Source organism: Eucalyptus grandis, chromosome 10 (assembly GCF_016545825.1).
Source record: "Eucalyptus grandis isolate ANBG69807.140 chromosome 10, ASM1654582v1, whole genome shotgun sequence".
Classification (NCBI taxonomy): Eukaryota; Viridiplantae; Streptophyta; class Magnoliopsida; order Myrtales; family Myrtaceae; genus Eucalyptus; species Eucalyptus grandis.
The window spans coordinates 28948940-28967662 of record NC_052621.1 but is presented as its reverse complement, the minus strand read 5'-3'; the positions used below and the strand labels follow the sequence as shown (position 1 = coordinate 28967662).

Genomic DNA, 18723 nt, shown 5'->3' with positions numbered 1-18723 from the left:
CTGACAGAATCATTAGGGTTTTTGCTCCGCAGTTAGTGGACGAAAGGTGGGAGGTGACGGGAGGGAGGAAACGGGTTAGGTCATTAGAGTTGGGTCAAGCGACACTGTTCATGACGTCGAGACGGGAGTACTAAATTCAACAGCAGACATCTACCTTTTTTGTTTTGTTTTTTTTTTTTTAATACTTAGCTTGTTAGTCAAAACGACTGTCGAAAGTCAACAGCACCAATGATGTTTTGTCTTCCTCCCTTCGTTAACTTTTGTTCCCTCCAAGACAAGAGAAAAAGGGCAATTTAATAATGTTCATGTCTGTCGAGAGGGCCCCGGACCATTCGCTTTTTACTCAACAAGTGGCAAGCACAGCTTTATGACGAGGTAAATAGAGAGCCCATGACGAGGAATTTGGAGCCTCTTAACCTAAACCCTTTCTCTTGTGAAATCACCTTTAAAGTCTATGCTTTCTCTTTATCCGTAAAAACCCTTGAATGGCGCAAAAATATAACGCATAAAATGTAATTCTTTTAAAGCATTTAAGTAATTTCATAGGTCACGTATTCTTTACAGTTCTTTGCATCTTTCCTATAGATGTCTCAAAATATTTTCAATCATGCTTATCTCATTCACATGCATCATCGATAAGATATTGATCGAAGCATTATGACAAAGGATTTGGAGCCTCTTATTGCATAAAATAACCTAAACTTTCTCCCATGTGAGATTATCTCAAAAGTCCATGCTTCTCTGTATCCACGACACCCTTGAATGGCGCAAGAACATAACGCGCGAATCTGAAAAGGGAGGTTGAAATTGAGGAGCCAGGAGTCCAGCAAGAGTCGTGGTTTTTGACTAGGAGAATTTGGATTTTTTTCACCAACGGGGGGCGTGCATGCATGATCAGCGGTTAGTGGCAGTTTATAGGGGACGGAACTACTTTCTCGTTCGCACTGCCCCTGCAATTACGATCCCAATTTGGCCCCACCTGCCTCGATTAATCACGCCTTTTCTTTCGGCCTCAATCCGCTTTAAAACGACCCTCATCCTCTCCCCGGCAAGGCACAAGCTTCCTCACCCACCTCGCCCCTCTTGCCCGCTCTTCTTCTCGCGTGCTTTCGAGAGAGACGAGATGGGGTGTGACGATAATGTGCTCTCGCTTGTTCTGCTGTTCTCGCTCCTTGTCGTTCCGCATCTCGTGCTGTCTGCTCCGCTTCACGACCCCGATGTCGTGGTAGAAGAGGTCAACAGGTAAGTTGGCTTGTCGAGTGAGCGTCATCGTCGACGAGAGTCCGCTCTCTCGGCTCGAGTAGTTAGTCACCTGCGCTCGGTTTGAAACGTTGACGTAGTTATATATGTAATGTGTCTGTAACCTGATGCAGGAGCATCAATGCGTCGCGGAGGAACCTTGCCTACCTCTCATGCGGCACTGGCAACCCGATCGACGACTGCTGGCGGTGCGACCCGAACTGGGAGAGCAACCGGCAGCGCCTGGCGGACTGTGCTATCGGGTTCGGGAAGAACGCCCTCGGGGGGAAGAACGGCCAGATCTACGTCGTCACGGACTCGGGCGACGACGACCCGGTGAACCCCCGGCCAGGCACCCTGCGGCACGCGGTGATCCAGGACGAGCCCCTCTGGATCATATTCAAGAGGGACATGGTGATCCGGCTCAAGAATGAGCTCGTCATGAACTCCTTCAAGACCATCGACGGGCGGGGCGCGAGCGTCCACATCAGCGACGGGCCCTGCATCACCATCCACTTCGCCACCAACATCATCATCCACGGCATCAACATCCACGACTGCAAGCAGAGCGGCAACGCCATGATAAGGGACTCCCCGGGGCACTACGGGTGGTGGACGGTGTCGGACGGCGACGGCGTGTCGATCTTCGACAGCAAGCACATATGGGTCGACCACTGCTCGCTGTCGAACTGCCGCGACGGGCTCATCGACGCCAACCACGGCTCGACCGCCATCACGATATCGAACAACTACATGACGCATCATGACAAGGTCATGCTCCTGGGGTCCAGCGACTCGTACACCCGGGACAAGGACATGCAAGTCACCGTTGCTTTCAACCATTTTGGAGAAGGGCTGGTGCAAAGGATGCCGAGGTTAGTAATTCGATTACTGTTTTTATTTTCTTCTCGCTACTAGTAGCACGAAAGTATAATAAAATATGTATTTCGTGCTTTATATTGACATAATATATTTTTGTTGCTTTTCTGTAGATGTAGGCTAGGGTATTTTCATGTGGTGAACAATGACTATACTCATTGGGAGATGTATGCAATTGGAGGGAGTGCATCTCCTACCATCTACAGCCAAGGCAACAGATTTCTTGCGCCTGATGACAGATCCAAAAAGGAGGTGAATAATTAGATTTTTTACGCCTCTTATTTACCTAGTCTACGCAAAATATATAAACTTTTCGACTTGATTAATCTCGAACGGTACATGCGAAATACCGATTTTTGCATGCGTCTCGATAAAGCCCCCCGTCCAGAAGGCGCGGCCCTTGACTTTTGCTTCAATCTGAACATGAGATCCACTGCGTTCAAATAAAACATTTGACGACGCACTTGACCGATTCATTCAGGGTTGACTCAACTGAACAAATACATTTTGATAATCTTCGAGATTCGATCCATCTTGATAATAATCTCGAAAAGTTGCGATAATCCTGTTGCATGCACGTGTGTACGCAGGTGACGAAGCACGAGAACGCGGGGGAGGGCGAGTGGAAAGATTGGAACTGGAGGTCCGAGGGCGACATGTTTTTGAACGGCGCCTTCTTCCGGCAGTCGGGGGCAGGCGCATCATCTAAGTACGCGAGGGCCTCCAGCCTCAGCGGGAGGCCGTCGTCAATGGTGGCTTCCATGACCTACACCGCCGGCGTGCTCAGCTGCAGGAAGGGCTCCCGGTGCTGATCTCGCCGCCGGCCACCCTTACTTAATAGGGTGTATTATCGACTGATCTATCACTATCGGAACAAGCGCTTTCCGCGCCCGGCTATCTACCAAATTAAGCAGAAAATGTTGTTAGCTTTTTTTAGTTCGACTTGCTTGACGACCTCTCTCTGTCTCTCGGGACAATGACCAGCCAAAAGGTCTGTCTCCGAAGTAGTACAATGTACGTTTTATCAGGAAACGAAAGAAAATTAAGAATTTCTCTCGCCTGTCTAAGTTTACTTTTCCCGAAATGGGAAATCTCGTTTTGTCGTTTCCTGTTTTTCTACGTCAAAAGCAAGGAAAAAAAAAGAGAGGGGATGACAGATGGAGAAAAACGAGACCAGGGTCGGGATCGTGGTCCGTCAATCACGGGCGGAAATTGCAAGATCGAGTGGGGACAAAACCTCGGTTCGTGCCCTGATTTCCCGTTGAGACTTTTAGGTTTTTGAACTACGGAGCAAAAAAGCAAAGCGTGGCTGTCGAAAAAAACCAGAAAAGGTATTAGGAGGAGGAACATACTCATTGAACTTCTAGATGCCCTCTTTGCAGTATAGACACGACATTTAGATGCCCTCTTCGCAGACTTGCTTGAAGGAAATGATGACGAAACTCCATTGAGGACTTAACCTCTGAAGCGAAATGGAGGGTCGTCCGCACGATCTGAGTTAGGCCTCAGGAGTCAGGACTAAAATGACCTCTCCCTTTTGAGGGATTTGCACGACATGCCCCGCACCCCAAAAGAAAGCAGACCCTAATCTTTCTCCTCGACTTTGTCTCTCTCTCTAGCCCATCTCTCCCTCCCAGCCGCCACCGTCGAGCGGCCACAGTGTCTTCATCACTCATCGTGTCTCGAACGCCGTCCCATCATGTTGTGTTCAAATCTTGAGAGAGCGACTTTGCCTTACTTAGCGGACGCTAACTTTAGAGGATCCCAATCCTAATCAAATCGTCGGAGAAATAGCATAGTATATTGTATTATTTCCTATTACTTTTTTTCTCCAGCGAAGGATGACGAAGGTTTGACGTGTGCGGGCTCACTTTGTATGGGTAAAAAGAATTATTGAAACCCATGATATGTGCGAAGAAGAGCGTGATAATGTGATGAGAACGCTTGCGTGGGAAAAAGTACTTACTATTGTCCAATATTGGGATCCTTCTCACAAAATGAAACATAAATTTTTAATCAAATATGAGTAGGAATGTTGAATATGAAATCTTATATGACCATCTATTTAATTTTTTGGTCACATGAAACCTTTGCAAAATTAATATAACTACGAACCCCTGATTAGGGGGGATTTCATGGCGAATCACCCCTTCTTGAACGCCCGATTGACAACCTAACTGACAAGGAAACAAATTTGTTGTCGTGCCGAATGATAAGTTCAGATTAAGGAGAGAATCATGATGTCTGAATCTCAAAAGTTCGTAGCTACGATTCAATCACGAAATATTTCAAGCTTATTCATTTACAGATGAAGTTAAAATTCTCCTTATTACCTCACCTTTCAGATTGCACGCGAAACACTTTCTAATGATCTTGTTCTTCTTTTTGTCGCGGGCCAATGACATATATATATCCTAATTACGAGAAAAAGGGGTTTCTTTGGTATTGGCCGATGATGGAAAGCTTTGAAAAATGGGACAAAAATCGAGGTGCAAATATTTAGATAATGAATTTGACAATTGTTCCTAATTCGGTAAGGAGAATACGAAGCTTCTCCTTACTCTTGTACAAATTATTAACTCGACACAATCATCTCATGAGTCATGCCTTATGCACCATTTAGAAGAGGAAGGCACCGGCGACAACGGCAACACCGGCAATGGCGGAGACCTCGAGGGTGGAGGCGTCGTTCTTGCCAGCCGCTGGAGCTTCGGACGGAGAGAAACCATCATCGGCAACGGGTCCCTCGGAGGCCTCGCTGCCGGGGGCAGGAGGCGACGCCAGGTCGGAGCTTGGGGATGATGCTGCGGGGCCCTCGGAGGTCGTTGGGGGATTGGTGATGGAGCCCTCGGGGGCGCCGGAGGTGGGGGCGGATGCCGAGGCCTGAGGGGCGGCGGCTGATGCCTTGGGGGCGGCAGCTGATGCCTTGGGGGAGGAGGCCACGGGGGTACGGCAGTGGAGGGGGTGGTGGTGGGGGCGGCAGCGGGTTCCTGGGCAGAGACAGAGCCGACCACGGCGGCGATGATCAAGGCCAAGACGACTAGTTGACGTGCCATCTTTGCCTCGAGGGTTATTTTTTTTAAATTATTGTGATCCTTGAGAATGCAGTAATTCTCTAAGTAATCTAGAGAAAAACTGCAGCACGAAAGAATGAGGAAACGGTTGGGGCTGGAAATGGGGTTTTATAGGATTTGGGGAGGGAGAGAAATTAGGAGAACGTGAGGAGGACGCATGAAAAGGGACAAATGTTAGTTTTTTCGGTTGAGACGGGAGGAGATTCTTGCATGTTATTTTTGGTGGTGAAAAAATTGATTGGTTGGGCTTGTGTCAATTTGTCCGGGTCAATTGGGCGGAATGAGAGGGAAATTTTGCTCGGTAAGTGCTTTTTTGTTGGATTAGGGTGGCACTTGGAATCAATTCATACTTAGAAAGCATTGATCTGGATGCCTATTATTTATGCTTCATGTTCGGTTGGGGCGTTTTTTAAAATTGATTTTACTGATTTTTGTGCTCTTTGGTCGACATGAGTTGAAAATAAATGCATTAATTTTCTAAAAAGACATATATAGTGATTTATCGAAACATTTGGAAAGGAAATAGAACAACTCATAAATGAATTTCGGGGATTAAAATGGCTACGATAAAAATTTAAATTACCATAGTCATGTATAGTTATGGTCATACACTTGTATTTTGTATTCGTCGGTCAAATTTATTTAAAAATTCTATCAACAATAAATGCAACATCAAACAAAGATTCGTGTCAATCGGACATCTGTTCAACTCGGTCGGATGTGATCTTCAGTGGAGAAACGCTTCAGATCGGTGACGTCAATTTGTCAACACTTTCAGGCTACTAAAGCGCACGATCGTCCCAGAAGATCTCACCATCTTCCGAACTGAAAAAGAACAAAAAGAAGAGGGAGAGGAGCAACCCTCCCTGCAACGTGTCCTGCACATAAACCCACACAAAGATTCTTGTCATAGAATTCTGTGAAGCCCTAGATTTCTTTTGTGTTTGTTGGGTCAAGGCGTAACCCCCGATTCACCTACAATAATATAACTCCATAGCTGTGTCCAGCGCACACGATCATCTCTCTCTCTCTCTCTCTCTCTCTGTGTATATATATATATATATATATGTTCTGGTTTTCTTGGTGGATCCTTCTTTGCCTTTGTCTTCTGCATCTGCTCCAGTATATCTGCAGCCTCAGCAAGTGATCTCTGGAAAGAGTTAGAGAGGGAGGGGAAAATCATTATGGAGAAGAAGCTGATGATATGAAGTCAAGCGTCGCTGCCCTCATCAAGATCATGGGATTATTTCTCTTGCTGGCCTCTTGTGGAGCAGCATCTACACTTAGATCCCATGTTTTCCATGGTACAGCACACTGATACATGCTTTCAGAATGTCATCTTCAACGTTCTTCTGTGGGAATAGTACCCATGCACTCTATTCTTCTTCTTTTTGCAGAGTTGATGGATTTTCGGAATCAACGAGCCAACCAGGCGAGCGGGAAGGAACCGCCGATGGCACCGCAGTGGTGGTCAGAGGATTACGGCATGCCGGAGAGGCGGCAACCCGTGCACAATAAGGTCGAGCCGTGATAAGTCCTTCTTAATCTTTAATGGAATCTTGTAATGTGTATGGTGCTTGAACAGTTGATGCAAACGCAAGGATCGCTTCAGTGTAATTACTAGCAAGTAGTCACTAGGATCCCTTCTTGGTTATAATGCAGTAATGGTGTTGTAGTGGCACTTAGCTTGAACTAAGCCCTTTGAAGGAGAATGTGAAAACGGGGTTTGTTTCTTGGAAAAGTTGGCCTCTTTAGAGAGGGAAAAAGCACGATGGTATCGGATCGCCGAATGAGCTTAGCAGATAAAGTGCCTAAGAAATCAACTGAGGGTCATCGGTAAATGTGCATTATCAATCCTTCTTAATTACAAGTTTATTGCCTGATCAGCAGCTTTTCCGCTTCCCGCTCCTCGTCGTTTCCACACGGACTGCGCATGCATGAACAGTTCCTCTGCATGTTCTTAAAGGTACACTTGTCACATAAATCGATGTATCGTTATCGCTTTCCACCATTTTACAACTCAGGCGGCCTAAATGGATCATCCCAAGATCCTTCCGTGGACCGACGAAGTTCTTTTTATTTATACTATAATCTCCACGGGCTACACGAACCTAGAGTTTCGATAATTACTACTTTATGCTCGAATTTCTCTCCACGTGGAAAAGCTAACTTAGGTTGCTCCTCTCGAGGAGGGCACCGCGCGTATACACAAATAAATGAGATGCGAAATGATGTACTTTTTTAAGTTTAGGTTATCGTCGAGCCTTCTCTCTCTCGACCTTCTTCTCTTGATTCTCTCTCAAAAACCAATTCAATGAATTTCCCGTCGTCGACTTTATTCGACACTCAGCTTACAACATCTTGTTATATAGTGCTGATTCTTGAAGAATATACTCTCGACCTGAGAAATCGACGTTATAATTGGACCTACCCCCATTGAATTTTCTGCCAACTTTAAGTTAGATGGACCCAAGAGAACAAATGGGTATGTCTGCAATTCGGTTCATCGTTTAGTTGAACTCTATTTCGTATGGTAGCTAAGATCCCACGTTCACGAAAACCAGGGGCCTTGGCGTCGTGTACTATTCATGGCCATACGTCCTACGGAGTAATGACAAAAGTCCGACCGTTAGGCGGGGCCAGGCTGTGCTTGCACCTAAATTGGTGGACCATATCGACCAAAGTCTCATCCGTAATATAAAATTTCAGAAATGTTGAGGCGAGGCCAAAGTTAGGGGGACTAAGCTTTGTCGGACGTTGCTCAAGTCCGCCCATTTGCCTTCCGGACTGTGCAGGCTGCTCACCCGTCGATTAAATTCCGACAAGTGATGAACTCCAAAACACGGGAGGTGATTTCCTAAGCATAGGCATGATAACACTCCTATCGAACCTCAATCACAATTGAACTTTTTCGACAAACTGTGCTAGGTTCAACTATAGACTTGGTTGGTCATTTTGCCCCCAAGGCGGGGAAGGCGGCCTTGCCAAATAATCCATCGGCAATGGTGGCTGAGCCATATTCGGTAGAGGTGCGACACCAATACTTCGTTTGCTACTTCCCCAAGTGTTGGCAAAACATTATCGAATGATCTTACGTTATCATCATTAGATGGTAGTACCACTAAACTTTGGTTTTCGACATTCAACACAAGTATATTTTGATTTGCCGCTCCAATGTTGTTCCCATAGGATTATCTTGAACTAGACCATTTTTGTTAGTAGCGTCGCCAGGGTTAGTATTATTTTGGTTTTGGCCATCGGTCACTTCAGGCCTTTGCAGTATTCTTGCCACTGGCAGTGGCATTGTGTGGCCTAAATTACCAACATCATTCAAATAAGCAGAAGAGGCCGTAGGTAAATACCCCATCATTGCCTGACTTCCTTGCAACGGAAACGATTGATTCGATGGTCGTGCCCCGGAAATGAGTTCGTTCGTCACGTTGGTGATCAAGGGCTTGATCAATCCCGTGAGATGATTCACCAAATGGCTGGCCATTTCATTCTGTTGCTCCTCGAACATTCTTTTCATGGTAACCACCAACGCCAGATTTGGCTCCAACTCTCTCCTCTGTTCATCCGTGAGATTCCATTAAATTCTCATCTTAATTCTCATCCGCCACTGCTTGAAAGGAAGATGATTCAGATCAGACCATCCTTTCATTACCGTGCTACAAGGACTGATTCTCCTCGCCAGCGGCATTCTGGGGTTCCTGATTCCTTTTCTTCGCTATTGTACTTCTTCAAATCGAATCACAATGGGCCACTAGGCGTACCAAAAAAATGTTTCATCGACAATTCCCCATCGATGAAATACTTTTCACTGAAATTTGCTTTTCGGTTTTTATTAAGGGGAGACAAGAACGTATATGCTTCGTTGGAATCTAACTCATGACAAAGTACAAAATACTTTGTTGAAATTTAATCAACAACAAAGTGTGATAATAGAGAGATACAACGTTAGAATTTAATTGACAACGGGATGTCTAAAACTACGACTAAAGTACAAGGATTGGAGGTATTTAAATTGCGGAAAAGTAAAGATAAAGATTAATTTACATGAAATGTTGTGTTCTCTTATTAATTGAAGGGGGCCTTGTACGAAAAGTGCATTTAGCGTGTTCATAACCCTTCTTAGATAGTTAGAAATGGCAGTTCCACACTAGGGATACCAAATTTTAAGGAACAAATAACACCATTTTGGTAGCCATTGGAAGTTACTCCATGAATGGATATGACATAATCACCGACGGTTATCTTTGTGTTGCTTGCTCATTGTTGATATCAATGACTTTGTCAAGAAATAACTTCACGTTGTGTTGTCAACGGCTTCATTGACAAATTGTCAATTCCTTTCAAGTTACCAATAATTCCATTCATAAATGACTAAACTCTGCTCTCATCGACTAAGTCTATCACTTGGTATAGACAGGCGCATCCTATCAACTATCAACTATTATATCACTTTGTTGGCAGGGCATGGTAGCTAAAGCTCAATGCCATTCCCAATTGAGAGATATCTCAAAGATGAATGCCAAATTTGAACCCGAGAACATATCTAACTAGAAAGATGTCACTCAAGAGTCTTTCCCTTTTTGAGTTATGATGCCAATTAACTACATCAACTAATACTCTGTATCATATTAATTATCGAATGCGTACTTTTATTACACTAACATCCCCATCTATGGATCGCTGTGGCACTAGCATTATTCAATTCACGGTTCACTCTTAGATTTAGACGGGCATGTTAGTGTAGTGTTAGCCCATCGTGGGTTGAAGGCATACCTCACGTGCACAAGCGCATTATTAAACAGTAGATCTATCTATCTATACAATAGTTAACCTATAAGACGAGATCGACCGTACTCAAGTCCATGCTAGATGTTTAGTATCATGGTACGTAGAATCTTAAGATGAATTGGTACAAGACCAAGTGCATCGTCACCCGCTCCATTCATCGAATTTCTACCCTCATCGCCTCCCATCCCCTCCAAGATTGAAACTTTCCCACTTCCAACGATGATGGCGATTTTGGGTATTGCGAAATTTGCATCGTGCATCCCACCGGCGAGAGGGTACGTGTAAATAGCATCGTCCCTTCAGCCTTTTCTCTCTCTCTCTCTCTCTCTCTCTTTCCGTCCCTTGCCTGTGGAAATGAATGGCGGAAGAGAATGGAGAATCCAAGATCAGACAGTTGGGCTGATTCTCTGCCTGCCTGCGTAACCCACCACGAGAGAGAGGGACGGAGAGAGAGAGAGACGGAGGGAGCATAGAGTAGATCGCCAAATTTTAACAGGGAGGGCATAGTGAGTGACGAAACGTGTCTTCCTGTATCCAACAACCCACAGACATTGCCATGACCGTCCTCTGCTTCGCCCCCTTATAACCTCCTCCTCTTCCTCTCCACCCTCCACCCTCCCTCCCCCCCCCCTCTCTCTCTCTCTTTCTAGAACGCACCGCAGGTACATACGCACGCTCACGCGCTCCCTCCCTCCCCTCCCTCCCTCCCTCCTTGTGTTCCCGTTCCAAATGGCGCCTGCCCAAGAACTGCCGCCGGAGACGGAGGCCGTGCAGCTCGGGGACGCCGCCGAGAAGTCCAGGGTCACCGTCGTCGGCAGCGGCAACTGGGGCAGCGTCGCCGCCAAGCTCATTGCGTCCAACACCCTCAGGCTCCCTTCCTTTCACGGTATCCGTCTTCTCCCCGCTATTTCTTTCTTTCGTTCTTTCGTTTTCTTGACGTCCTCTCGACCCTTTTGAATGATTCGACTGTAAGGCCGTGCACATTTCCAATAGTGGGATTCCTGGTGTGACGGGATGCGGATGGAATAGTTTTATTTGTTGCGATTCAGTTTTAGGAAAAATTGGTAGAACGTACTGTGCATAAGGGGAGATGCGGTCGATTTGATTTGTGTGTGGCACTTATGTCGTGTTATGTTCTTGGATCGTTTCTTATAAGACTCTTCCTTTTTTTCCAATTCTTTGGGCCTTTTTAGGAAAAATTGGTAGAACGTACTGTGCATAACGGGAGATGCGGTTGATTTGATTGGTGTGGGGCACTTATGTCGTGTTATGTTCTTGGATCGTTTCTTATAAGACTCTTCTTTTTTCCAATTCTTTGGGCCTTTTTAATGATGGTGTTCAGATGAAGTGAGGATGTGGGTATTTGAGGAGATTTTGCCGAGTGGGGAGAAACTCACCGATGTCATCAACAGTACCAATGTCAGTAACCGTTTGTCCCTTTCTCAAGATCTCCCTCTCGAGGTTATCCTGCGTTTATGCATGTTTGTTCGATGTCTGGGTAAAACTATGCTTCCTCTAACAGGAAAATGTTAAGTATCTCCCCGGAATTAAGCTTGGCAACAATGTCGTTGCAGACCCAGACCTCGAAAACGCAGGTATTCAGTGATAATTTGGTTTATTTCTTAAGCGTTGATGGAATCCCGATTTCTCATGCATTGGCGGTTTTAGTTGAGGATGTGGAGATGGACTATAATGGGGTATTAATGCGATGCAGTAAAGGATGCAAACATGTTGGTGTTCGTGACCCCGCATCAATTTGTGGAGGGGATATGCAAGAGGCTTGTTGGGAAGGTGAAGGAGGGTGTGGAGGCTATTTCGCTCATCAAGGGGATGGAGGTCAAAATGGAAGGGCCATGCATGATCTCGAGTCTGATCTCGGAGCAGCTTGGGATCAACTGCTGTGTTCTTATGGGAGCCAACATTGCGAATGAGGTAGCTAGTTGGATATCTGCTTCCCTTTTCACTACGAAGGTCTTGGAAGCAACATGTTCTCTGTTAGGCTCACACAAGTCGTGAATTTTGGCAGATTGCTGTGGAAAAGTTCAGCGAAGCAACAGTGGGATATAGAGAGAACAGAGAGATTGCAGAGAAGTGGGTTAAACTTTTTAGCACTCCATACTTCATGGTCTCACCTGTGAGTACAAATCATCTGTCTTTTTTCTCCCGATAAGTGAAAGGACGTAGGGCTGGATTTGTTATTGATGTAATAATATCAGGTCATCTCGATACTTGCACGATAGATGTAAGTATCTTGAAGTGGTGAGCACGAGGAGGAACCATAGCATCTAGAAATATTAGTAATCTGCCCCTAGTATTTTGTTAAATATGCTAGTCTTGACATCTAATCGTAGAAGAGATTGTTGATAGACTTTCCTTTGCGGGACAAATAGGTCCAAGATGTGGAAGGTGTTGAATTATGTGGGACACTGAAGAATGTTGTGGCAATAGCAGCAGGTACGAAATGATACTTCACCTCTCGCTTTATGTTGAAAGGAACTTTAGTAAAGACAATGGTGGTATGAATGTACAGGTTTTGTAGACGGTTTGGAGATGGGAAACAACACAAAGGCAAGTGGCTGAGTGCACATAGTTCTATCATGTTCCTCAACAATGTCATTTTTATACAGTGACCTAATTGGATACTGTGCATCTGACCTTTCTTTTACCTTGTGAATCATATATGGGATTCATTTAGGCTGCAATAATGAGGATTGGTCTAAGAGAGATGAAGGCCTTTTCGAAACTTTTGTTTCCATCCGTCAAGGATACCACCTTCTTCGAGAGCTGTGGCGTGGCTGATCTCATTACAACTTGTTGTAAGATGATAAATATACATCATTCCCTTATTGGGGTAGTGAAATTCATCTACAATGAAAAATCAATCTTTACTTACAGAATGACTGATAACTTTTGGCAGTGGGAGGAAGGAACAGGAAAGTCGCAGAGGCTTTTGCCAAGAATGGGGGGAAAAGGTTTTGCTTTAGCTTAGCATAGCACAGTTATCAACTGGTTATCAAGATGGTTCTGAATTTGTTGTTTATCTCCAGGTCTTTCGATGAGCTTGAAGCAGAGATGCTGCAGGGACAGAAATTACAGGTACAAGCTGAAATTTAATGAACAAATTTAAAGTGCTATGGTTTGCAATGCTTATGATTATTTGTGTGATAGTGAGTGAAGATGGATAGAATTGAACGGCTTCGAAGTGAAGATTAGGTGAAAATTCAGACGTTTTTTTGCTTCTGCTCTCTCTGCTTTCAATGAAGAAAGAGGACCAGCATAGTGAATAAAACGAACATACCTTTTCCCTTCTGCTTGACATTCTTAGTTTTTAATGTCTTACACGCTCATTGCACTTCAACGCAATCATGCTGATATGCAGATCACATCAGTTTTCAAAGTTGAACTCGGCTTTACTGATTGTATCTTTTAAAAAAGCGTCGATTTGGGTCTCCTAATCATCTGATCTATACTCTTTCCTGCAATTATGTTTCAGGGCGTGTCCACAGCAAGAGAGCTTTACGAGGTTCTGAGCCACCGTGGGTGGCTAGAGCTGTTCCCACTGTTCGCAACAGTGCATGAGATAAGCAGCGGGCGTCTCCTGCCATCGGCCATCGTCGAGTACAGTGAGCACAAGCCTAACTTTTCCCTGGTACAAGGCTCTGCTCAGTATTACTAACTCCTTCCAGAGAGTAATTTGGTTATATCATATGCAGATAGGTGATATACCAGAGAGAGAGGGAGAGAGAGAGGGAGAGAGAGAGAGAGAGAATCCATGAGCAGCGTCTTAGGAAAAAAGCTTCAGTTTCTGCTGAAGGCACACAGATGATGATGACATATGAAGAATCAAACTACTATGTACCCTTTTCCTTTTCTTTTCGTTTCGTTTTTCCCCCTTTTTGACCCTTTTTGGGATTCTCCTCTTCAATGCAAAAGATGCATTTACACATGGTACAACAAGGAGAAAAAGAAAGTGGAATACGAATTACACGAGAGTTATCAGTTGAAATCTCCCTTTTGAACACCCATCTCTCCACTTTTCATTAACCTGCAATACCGGTTCCTGTTCTCCATGTGTCACCATTTCCAGAGCTTATGCTGCGGCTTTTCTCACCATGAAGCCATCGACAGAACTTCATCTGAAGCGCAATGTGGAAGCTTTGATTAGATATAGATTCGATGCTGACTAATCGAAGCATTAAAGTTCCTAACAGCTTGATAAAGGGATTTCTTTTTGCCAAAAATAAATTATTTTAAAAAATATCTGTTCTAAAATAATCACGGAAAATAAGGGCGCAAATGACCAAATTTATAAAACAGAAATTAATTATTTTTATTTCTTAATTTCTATTTCAGAAATTGAGAAGTTAATAATTTTAGCTTTTGATTTTTTTTTTTCAGATCTATTTTTAGAATAAAATTTGTTTCAAAATAGAAAAATTAAATTGCGTTACCAAATGGATTTTGTTCCAAACATGTTATGGGAAAAGAGATAAATAGAGAAGGTAGAAATTTTATCATGAGAACACGCAAGAAAATAGCATATTTTAAATAGACCCGCACTCACAAATGACGGGGATGAAAGTTGCTACTTTTTGAAAATGCAAAAATCACTTATTCTCATGAAAATATAAGACTATTCGTATAAATCAAAACAACGATATTATATTTCGTTACCCTGTATTATTTTCCATTCATTTTTATGCAGGCTTCGTTTGCTCTCTTGTATTTAGTGATGTGTTCAAGTTGTACAAGTTGACGATCTTTGCTAATTGACAGATAGTAGATATAAGTTATAATCATAAGGAGTTCATAACTTTAACCAAATTATTTCCCTAAGAAAAACTCGAATTAAAGAATTGCATATTGCAAGGAGTTATTCCAAATTGAACTTTAGAGAAACACTGCAATTAAATGCACTTTAGTAATATGTGTTAATTTAGAATCTCAATTATTAAATCTATTAAAATACTCGTATTTTAGATTATTCTCACGGAAAAGCAACCAACGTGTAAACTTCTCTGATTTGGACTAAAAGAAGAAGAAACAATAGTTTAGGAAAGGTTAATAAAAATCATGAGATTGATTGAAATATATTAAGGATATGCTTTTCCTCTTTCATCAATCTTACCATTAATGAAGTCTCGATGAGGGTTATTTTGAACCATCTAAATTTTAGGGTATGTTTATAGAAATTTGAGGAGTGAAAATTATTATTATTATTATTATTATTATTATTACTGCCACCGCCACTTGCTATTGGATATTTCTATGACAATGCAAACTTAACTATTCACCAGTTCATTACCTTTTTTTAATTTTTATTTATTCTCTCTCAAATACTCATTAAATCTTATTGACTCATGAGAATTCGATTCCTCAATGATCAATAAAAAATTATAGAGATGAAGTTCGTAAAAACAAAGCACCTGTGAATTATAGTTTCAATGAAGTTTGAAGTAGGAGCTTCTGCTCTTAAATTTTCAACTATTACATCCTCTAAACATTCATTTCGTTGCTGTAAAAAATAAAAATTATAGAAATGAAAGAGAACTAAAAAAATTGGGGGAAATTTCAAATAAGGACTGAAGTGAATCTATTTTTTCAAATAAGAACCCAAAGTGAATTTTGTGTTAAATAATGACTTGAAGTGAATTTATTTTTTCAAATAAGGACTCAAAGTAAACTTTTATGTCAAATAAGGATCCGAAGTGGACCCATTGTTTCAAATAAGGACCTGAAGTGAATTTTGTGTCAAATAATGACTTGAAGTAATCAAGTTAATCTCTATTGAGAACCTTAGCTCGCCGGCAGACATTTTCCGATGATTAAAATATGGGCAATTTTGTCATAAATTTGTGATTGGAAAAAAAAGGGAAAATTCTAAAGTAACTAAGTTCAGTTATTCATTTAGATATTTACGTTTTCTTCTTTCTTCTCATCTGTTGCTCCTCAATCAAATCGCTGCCCAGTCATTGTCGTGACTCGATTCTCGTCACTCCTCACCTTGCTTGACTAGCGGAGAATTTGGGTCTTCACAAACAAACAAAGAAGCATATGGTTTTCTTCTTGTTTTTGAATTCATGCCTCAATTGGAAGAGAATTTGGGTCTTCGACTTTGCGGAGGATGGATACAAGAAATGGGGAGACAAGAGAAAGCCTAAAGTTTTTTGTTTCTATTTTAAGATTTGTTAATTTTCCTTAGATTTTTTTTTTTTTTTTTTGGACAAAATTGCTCAAACTCCGGTCATCATAAATGTTGCATGTTTGATAGCTGGTGAATATTTGGCCGACCAGTAAGGTCATGTCCTTATTTGGAATTGATTCAACCACTTCAGGTCCTTATTTGAGACAATGAGTTCACTTTAGGTCTTTATCTGACACAAAATTCATTTCAGATCCTTATTTGAGAAAATTGATCAACTTCGGGTCCTTATTTGGAATTTTCCCAAAAAATTGATTACTCATGATGTTTTTTCTAAAAGGTTGATTGATGCAAAAAAAAGATCGATTAACAAAGATACCTGGAAGAAGTTATAAAAGGAAACAATGTCCATTGCTCATTGAAGGAAACGATTAACCTAAATCTTAAGTGATTTTTTAATTTTAGCAACAACAAAAAAGTGATTTTTTAAAATACTTTTTATTGATCAATCATTTTTTGCATAAATAAACCATTTATACATTGTTATAGAAATCAAAGCTAAACAAGAAAAATCTATCAAAAAATAAGCTGAAAATATATTTTCAACCCCTTCAAAGCCACATGCATTACACATGCTTATTGTGATATTCTGAAATTCGATCCCGTTTTGATAATATGAAATGAGCATTTCGTCGATGCGCTGATGGTCATTTTACTCTGAGTTGGCCACTCACGAGTTGATTAATCTATTAGGTGAAACCATTTTCGAGAATTTGATTGGAAATTGACTGCTCGACAATAATAATCGGCAATAGTCAATATGATACCGTTATAATCGATTAATGATTGGATATAGGTCAATTTGACGGAATCACGTAATTGAATTGCGGGTAATTTTGCTTGATTGCAAAATTTGCATCGATCGCCTATAATTCGATTTTCTATTGATAGTGCACTTGGGACATATATTTGAAATCTTGCGATTTTTACGACAATCAAGAGTTATTTACAAGTCGGAGATGCACAAACGTGGATGAAAATTATCAACCACGGATCAAATGCGTTAAAATCTCTAAAAGCTACCCAATAAATTAGATTATACTAAAATCGCATTCGGTCGATTTTAACTACGAAATTGAATTTGGTTTTAGAATTTAGACGTTCGAGCATGTCACAATTCGTTTATAGGATGTCGTCTCATCTTTCAGAGAAATTCCTTCGAGCTCGGAATTTTGTGGAAAAATCGATTCGGACAAAAAAAAATAAAAGGGAAATTCGGTGGCTGAAGAAATGGTTTATTTGGCCCCCAAAATGGTTTAATTTGGGTGAGATGAGAGCTACTTTGTGATTGGATGACATATTGACATTAAGGATAAAGACTTTAGGGGTTGGCCGTGATCATTTAGATTTTTCCTAAGGCGGCTAATACTTGACTTTCTTCCCCCTTCTCTCTGTCTCTTTCCTTTCCTCTTCTTGCGTGCGTTTCTTTTCCCCCACCAGCAGACTGCCCATTTCCCCTCCAGCTTCTCCTTCTTCCTTCTTGCTGCAGCCAACCTCCACGTTTCTTCCTCTGGTTTGTTCTTTTTCATTCTTGTTGCTGCCGCAATCACCATCCCTCGTTATCCAGGCAACCTCTTCATCACACGCCCACCAGCAGAACAGCAGCACCTCACGTCCCCAAATTCCCCTCCCCTTTACTCTCCTTTTCACCGCCAACAACCCACCACAACGCCAGCCCCCTTGCTCCATTTCATTCCATTTTTCTGCTGTCACGACGCCACCAGCAGCCTCACGCTTCCAGCGCACCTCCACCAACATCAGCCGGAACACCACCCAACATCCCACAGCCGCGCCACCAGCGACCTCAGCCCCCACAAGCAGCCCCGACCAGCAAAGCCTAGCAACTCCACAGAACCAGAACCGCCCCTTCAGCCGTGAGCTGTAGGGCTGGTTTTTAGCCCCGGTCGGTCCTCCGTTGGTGACGTTGTAGTCACAAGATCTCACTGCCTTCACGCCACCATCGCCGTGAACCCGTCGCTGTCCTAATTCAGTGAGTTAACTTCCTAATCATTGATTAGATTATTAATTGCGCTTAGGGGTTAGATTAGTATTAATTAGCCTTAAGATGAATTAATGTTAATCTAGATTGGTTAGATTAACCTTAAGATGGGTTAGTGTTAATCTAGTTGGTTACATTAGTACTAATGAGATTGATTTAGTTTGGTTAGTGGATTTCTCTTGGATTAGTTTATTAAATGCTCACCATTCGTCATTTTTGTGGGGAAAAATTGCTACGAGTTTGAGGTTACTTCCTTCTTGGAAAATTATAGAAATAAAATTAGTAAAAAAAAGCACGTGTGAATTATAGTTTTTCGATGAAGTTTGAAGTGGGAGCTTCTGCTCTTAAATTTTCAACTATTACATCCTCTAAACATTCATTTCTTTGCTATTGTTAGCCCTATGTTGTATATCCTATTAGCATGTTCAATGCATAAGGATTTTAATGGATAACAGAATATTTTCATCGCAGCTTTTGAAAAAAAATGTCTCTTTTATCCTTTATTGCTCTTGATTACTCACGATGTTTTT

The 18723-nt window shown here is 42.3% G+C and overlaps 2 protein-coding genes and 1 long non-coding RNA gene across 4 annotated transcripts; all 3 read left to right on the top strand.

Annotated features, from left to right (window-relative positions):
- Window positions 1-1039: 1039 nt before the first annotated feature.
- LOC104422660 (pectate lyase) lies at window positions 1040-3164 on the top strand. Its single transcript, XM_010035049.3, has 4 exons — window positions 1040-1242; window positions 1374-2114; window positions 2232-2370; window positions 2709-3164. The coding sequence occupies exons 1-4, from the start codon at window positions 1124-1126 to the stop codon at window positions 2928-2930; spliced, it is 1221 nt and encodes a 406-aa protein (XP_010033351.2). The 5' UTR covers window positions 1040-1123; the 3' UTR covers window positions 2931-3164.
- Window positions 3165-6278: 3114 nt separating this feature from the next.
- On the top strand, window positions 6279-6928 carry LOC120288912. Its single transcript, XR_005546822.1, has 2 exons — window positions 6279-6496; window positions 6590-6928. It is a non-coding gene; the product is annotated as an uncharacterized LOC120288912 (long non-coding RNA).
- Window positions 6929-10684: 3756 nt separating this feature from the next.
- Window positions 10685-13998, top strand: LOC104422659 (glycerol-3-phosphate dehydrogenase [NAD(+)]). 2 transcript variants are annotated; one of them, XM_018864438.2, is made up of 12 exons: window positions 10685-10878; window positions 11335-11411; window positions 11515-11587; window positions 11707-11924; window positions 12019-12126; window positions 12383-12446; window positions 12523-12560; window positions 12688-12808; window positions 12910-12964; window positions 13040-13088; window positions 13486-13615; window positions 13706-13998. In XM_018864438.2, exons 1-12 carry the CDS (start codon window positions 10722-10724, stop codon window positions 13711-13713), a joined length of 1098 nt encoding a protein of 365 aa, XP_018719983.2. In that variant the 5' UTR covers window positions 10685-10721; the 3' UTR covers window positions 13714-13998. The 2 variants fall into 2 exon arrangements, with proteins under 2 accessions (XP_018719983.2, XP_010033350.2); XM_010035048.3 differs by having other exon boundaries at window positions 13486-13998.
- Window positions 13999-18723: the final 4725 nt, after the last annotated feature.

Bases quoted from the DNA above. Each gene is read 5' to 3' on its own strand.
- LOC104422659 (XM_010035048.3), top strand. From the start codon at position 10,722: ATGGCGCCTGCCCAAGAACTGCCGCCGGAGACGGAGGCCGTGCAGCTC. The intron at 12,127-12,382 runs GTGAGTACAAAT...CGGGACAAATAG, and splicing joins CATACTTCATGGTCTCACCT to GTCCAAGATGTGGAAGGTGT. The intron at 13,089-13,485 runs GTACAAGCTGAA...ATTATGTTTCAG, and splicing joins TGCAGGGACAGAAATTACAG to GGCGTGTCCACAGCAAGAGA.
- LOC104422660 (XM_010035049.3), top strand. From the start codon at position 1,124: ATGGGGTGTGACGATAATGTGCTCTCGCTTGTTCTGCTGTTCTCGCTC. The intron at 1,243-1,373 runs GTAAGTTGGCTT...AACCTGATGCAG, and splicing joins GTGGTAGAAGAGGTCAACAG to GAGCATCAATGCGTCGCGGA. The intron at 2,371-2,708 runs GTGAATAATTAG...GTGTGTACGCAG, and splicing joins ATGACAGATCCAAAAAGGAG to GTGACGAAGCACGAGAACGC.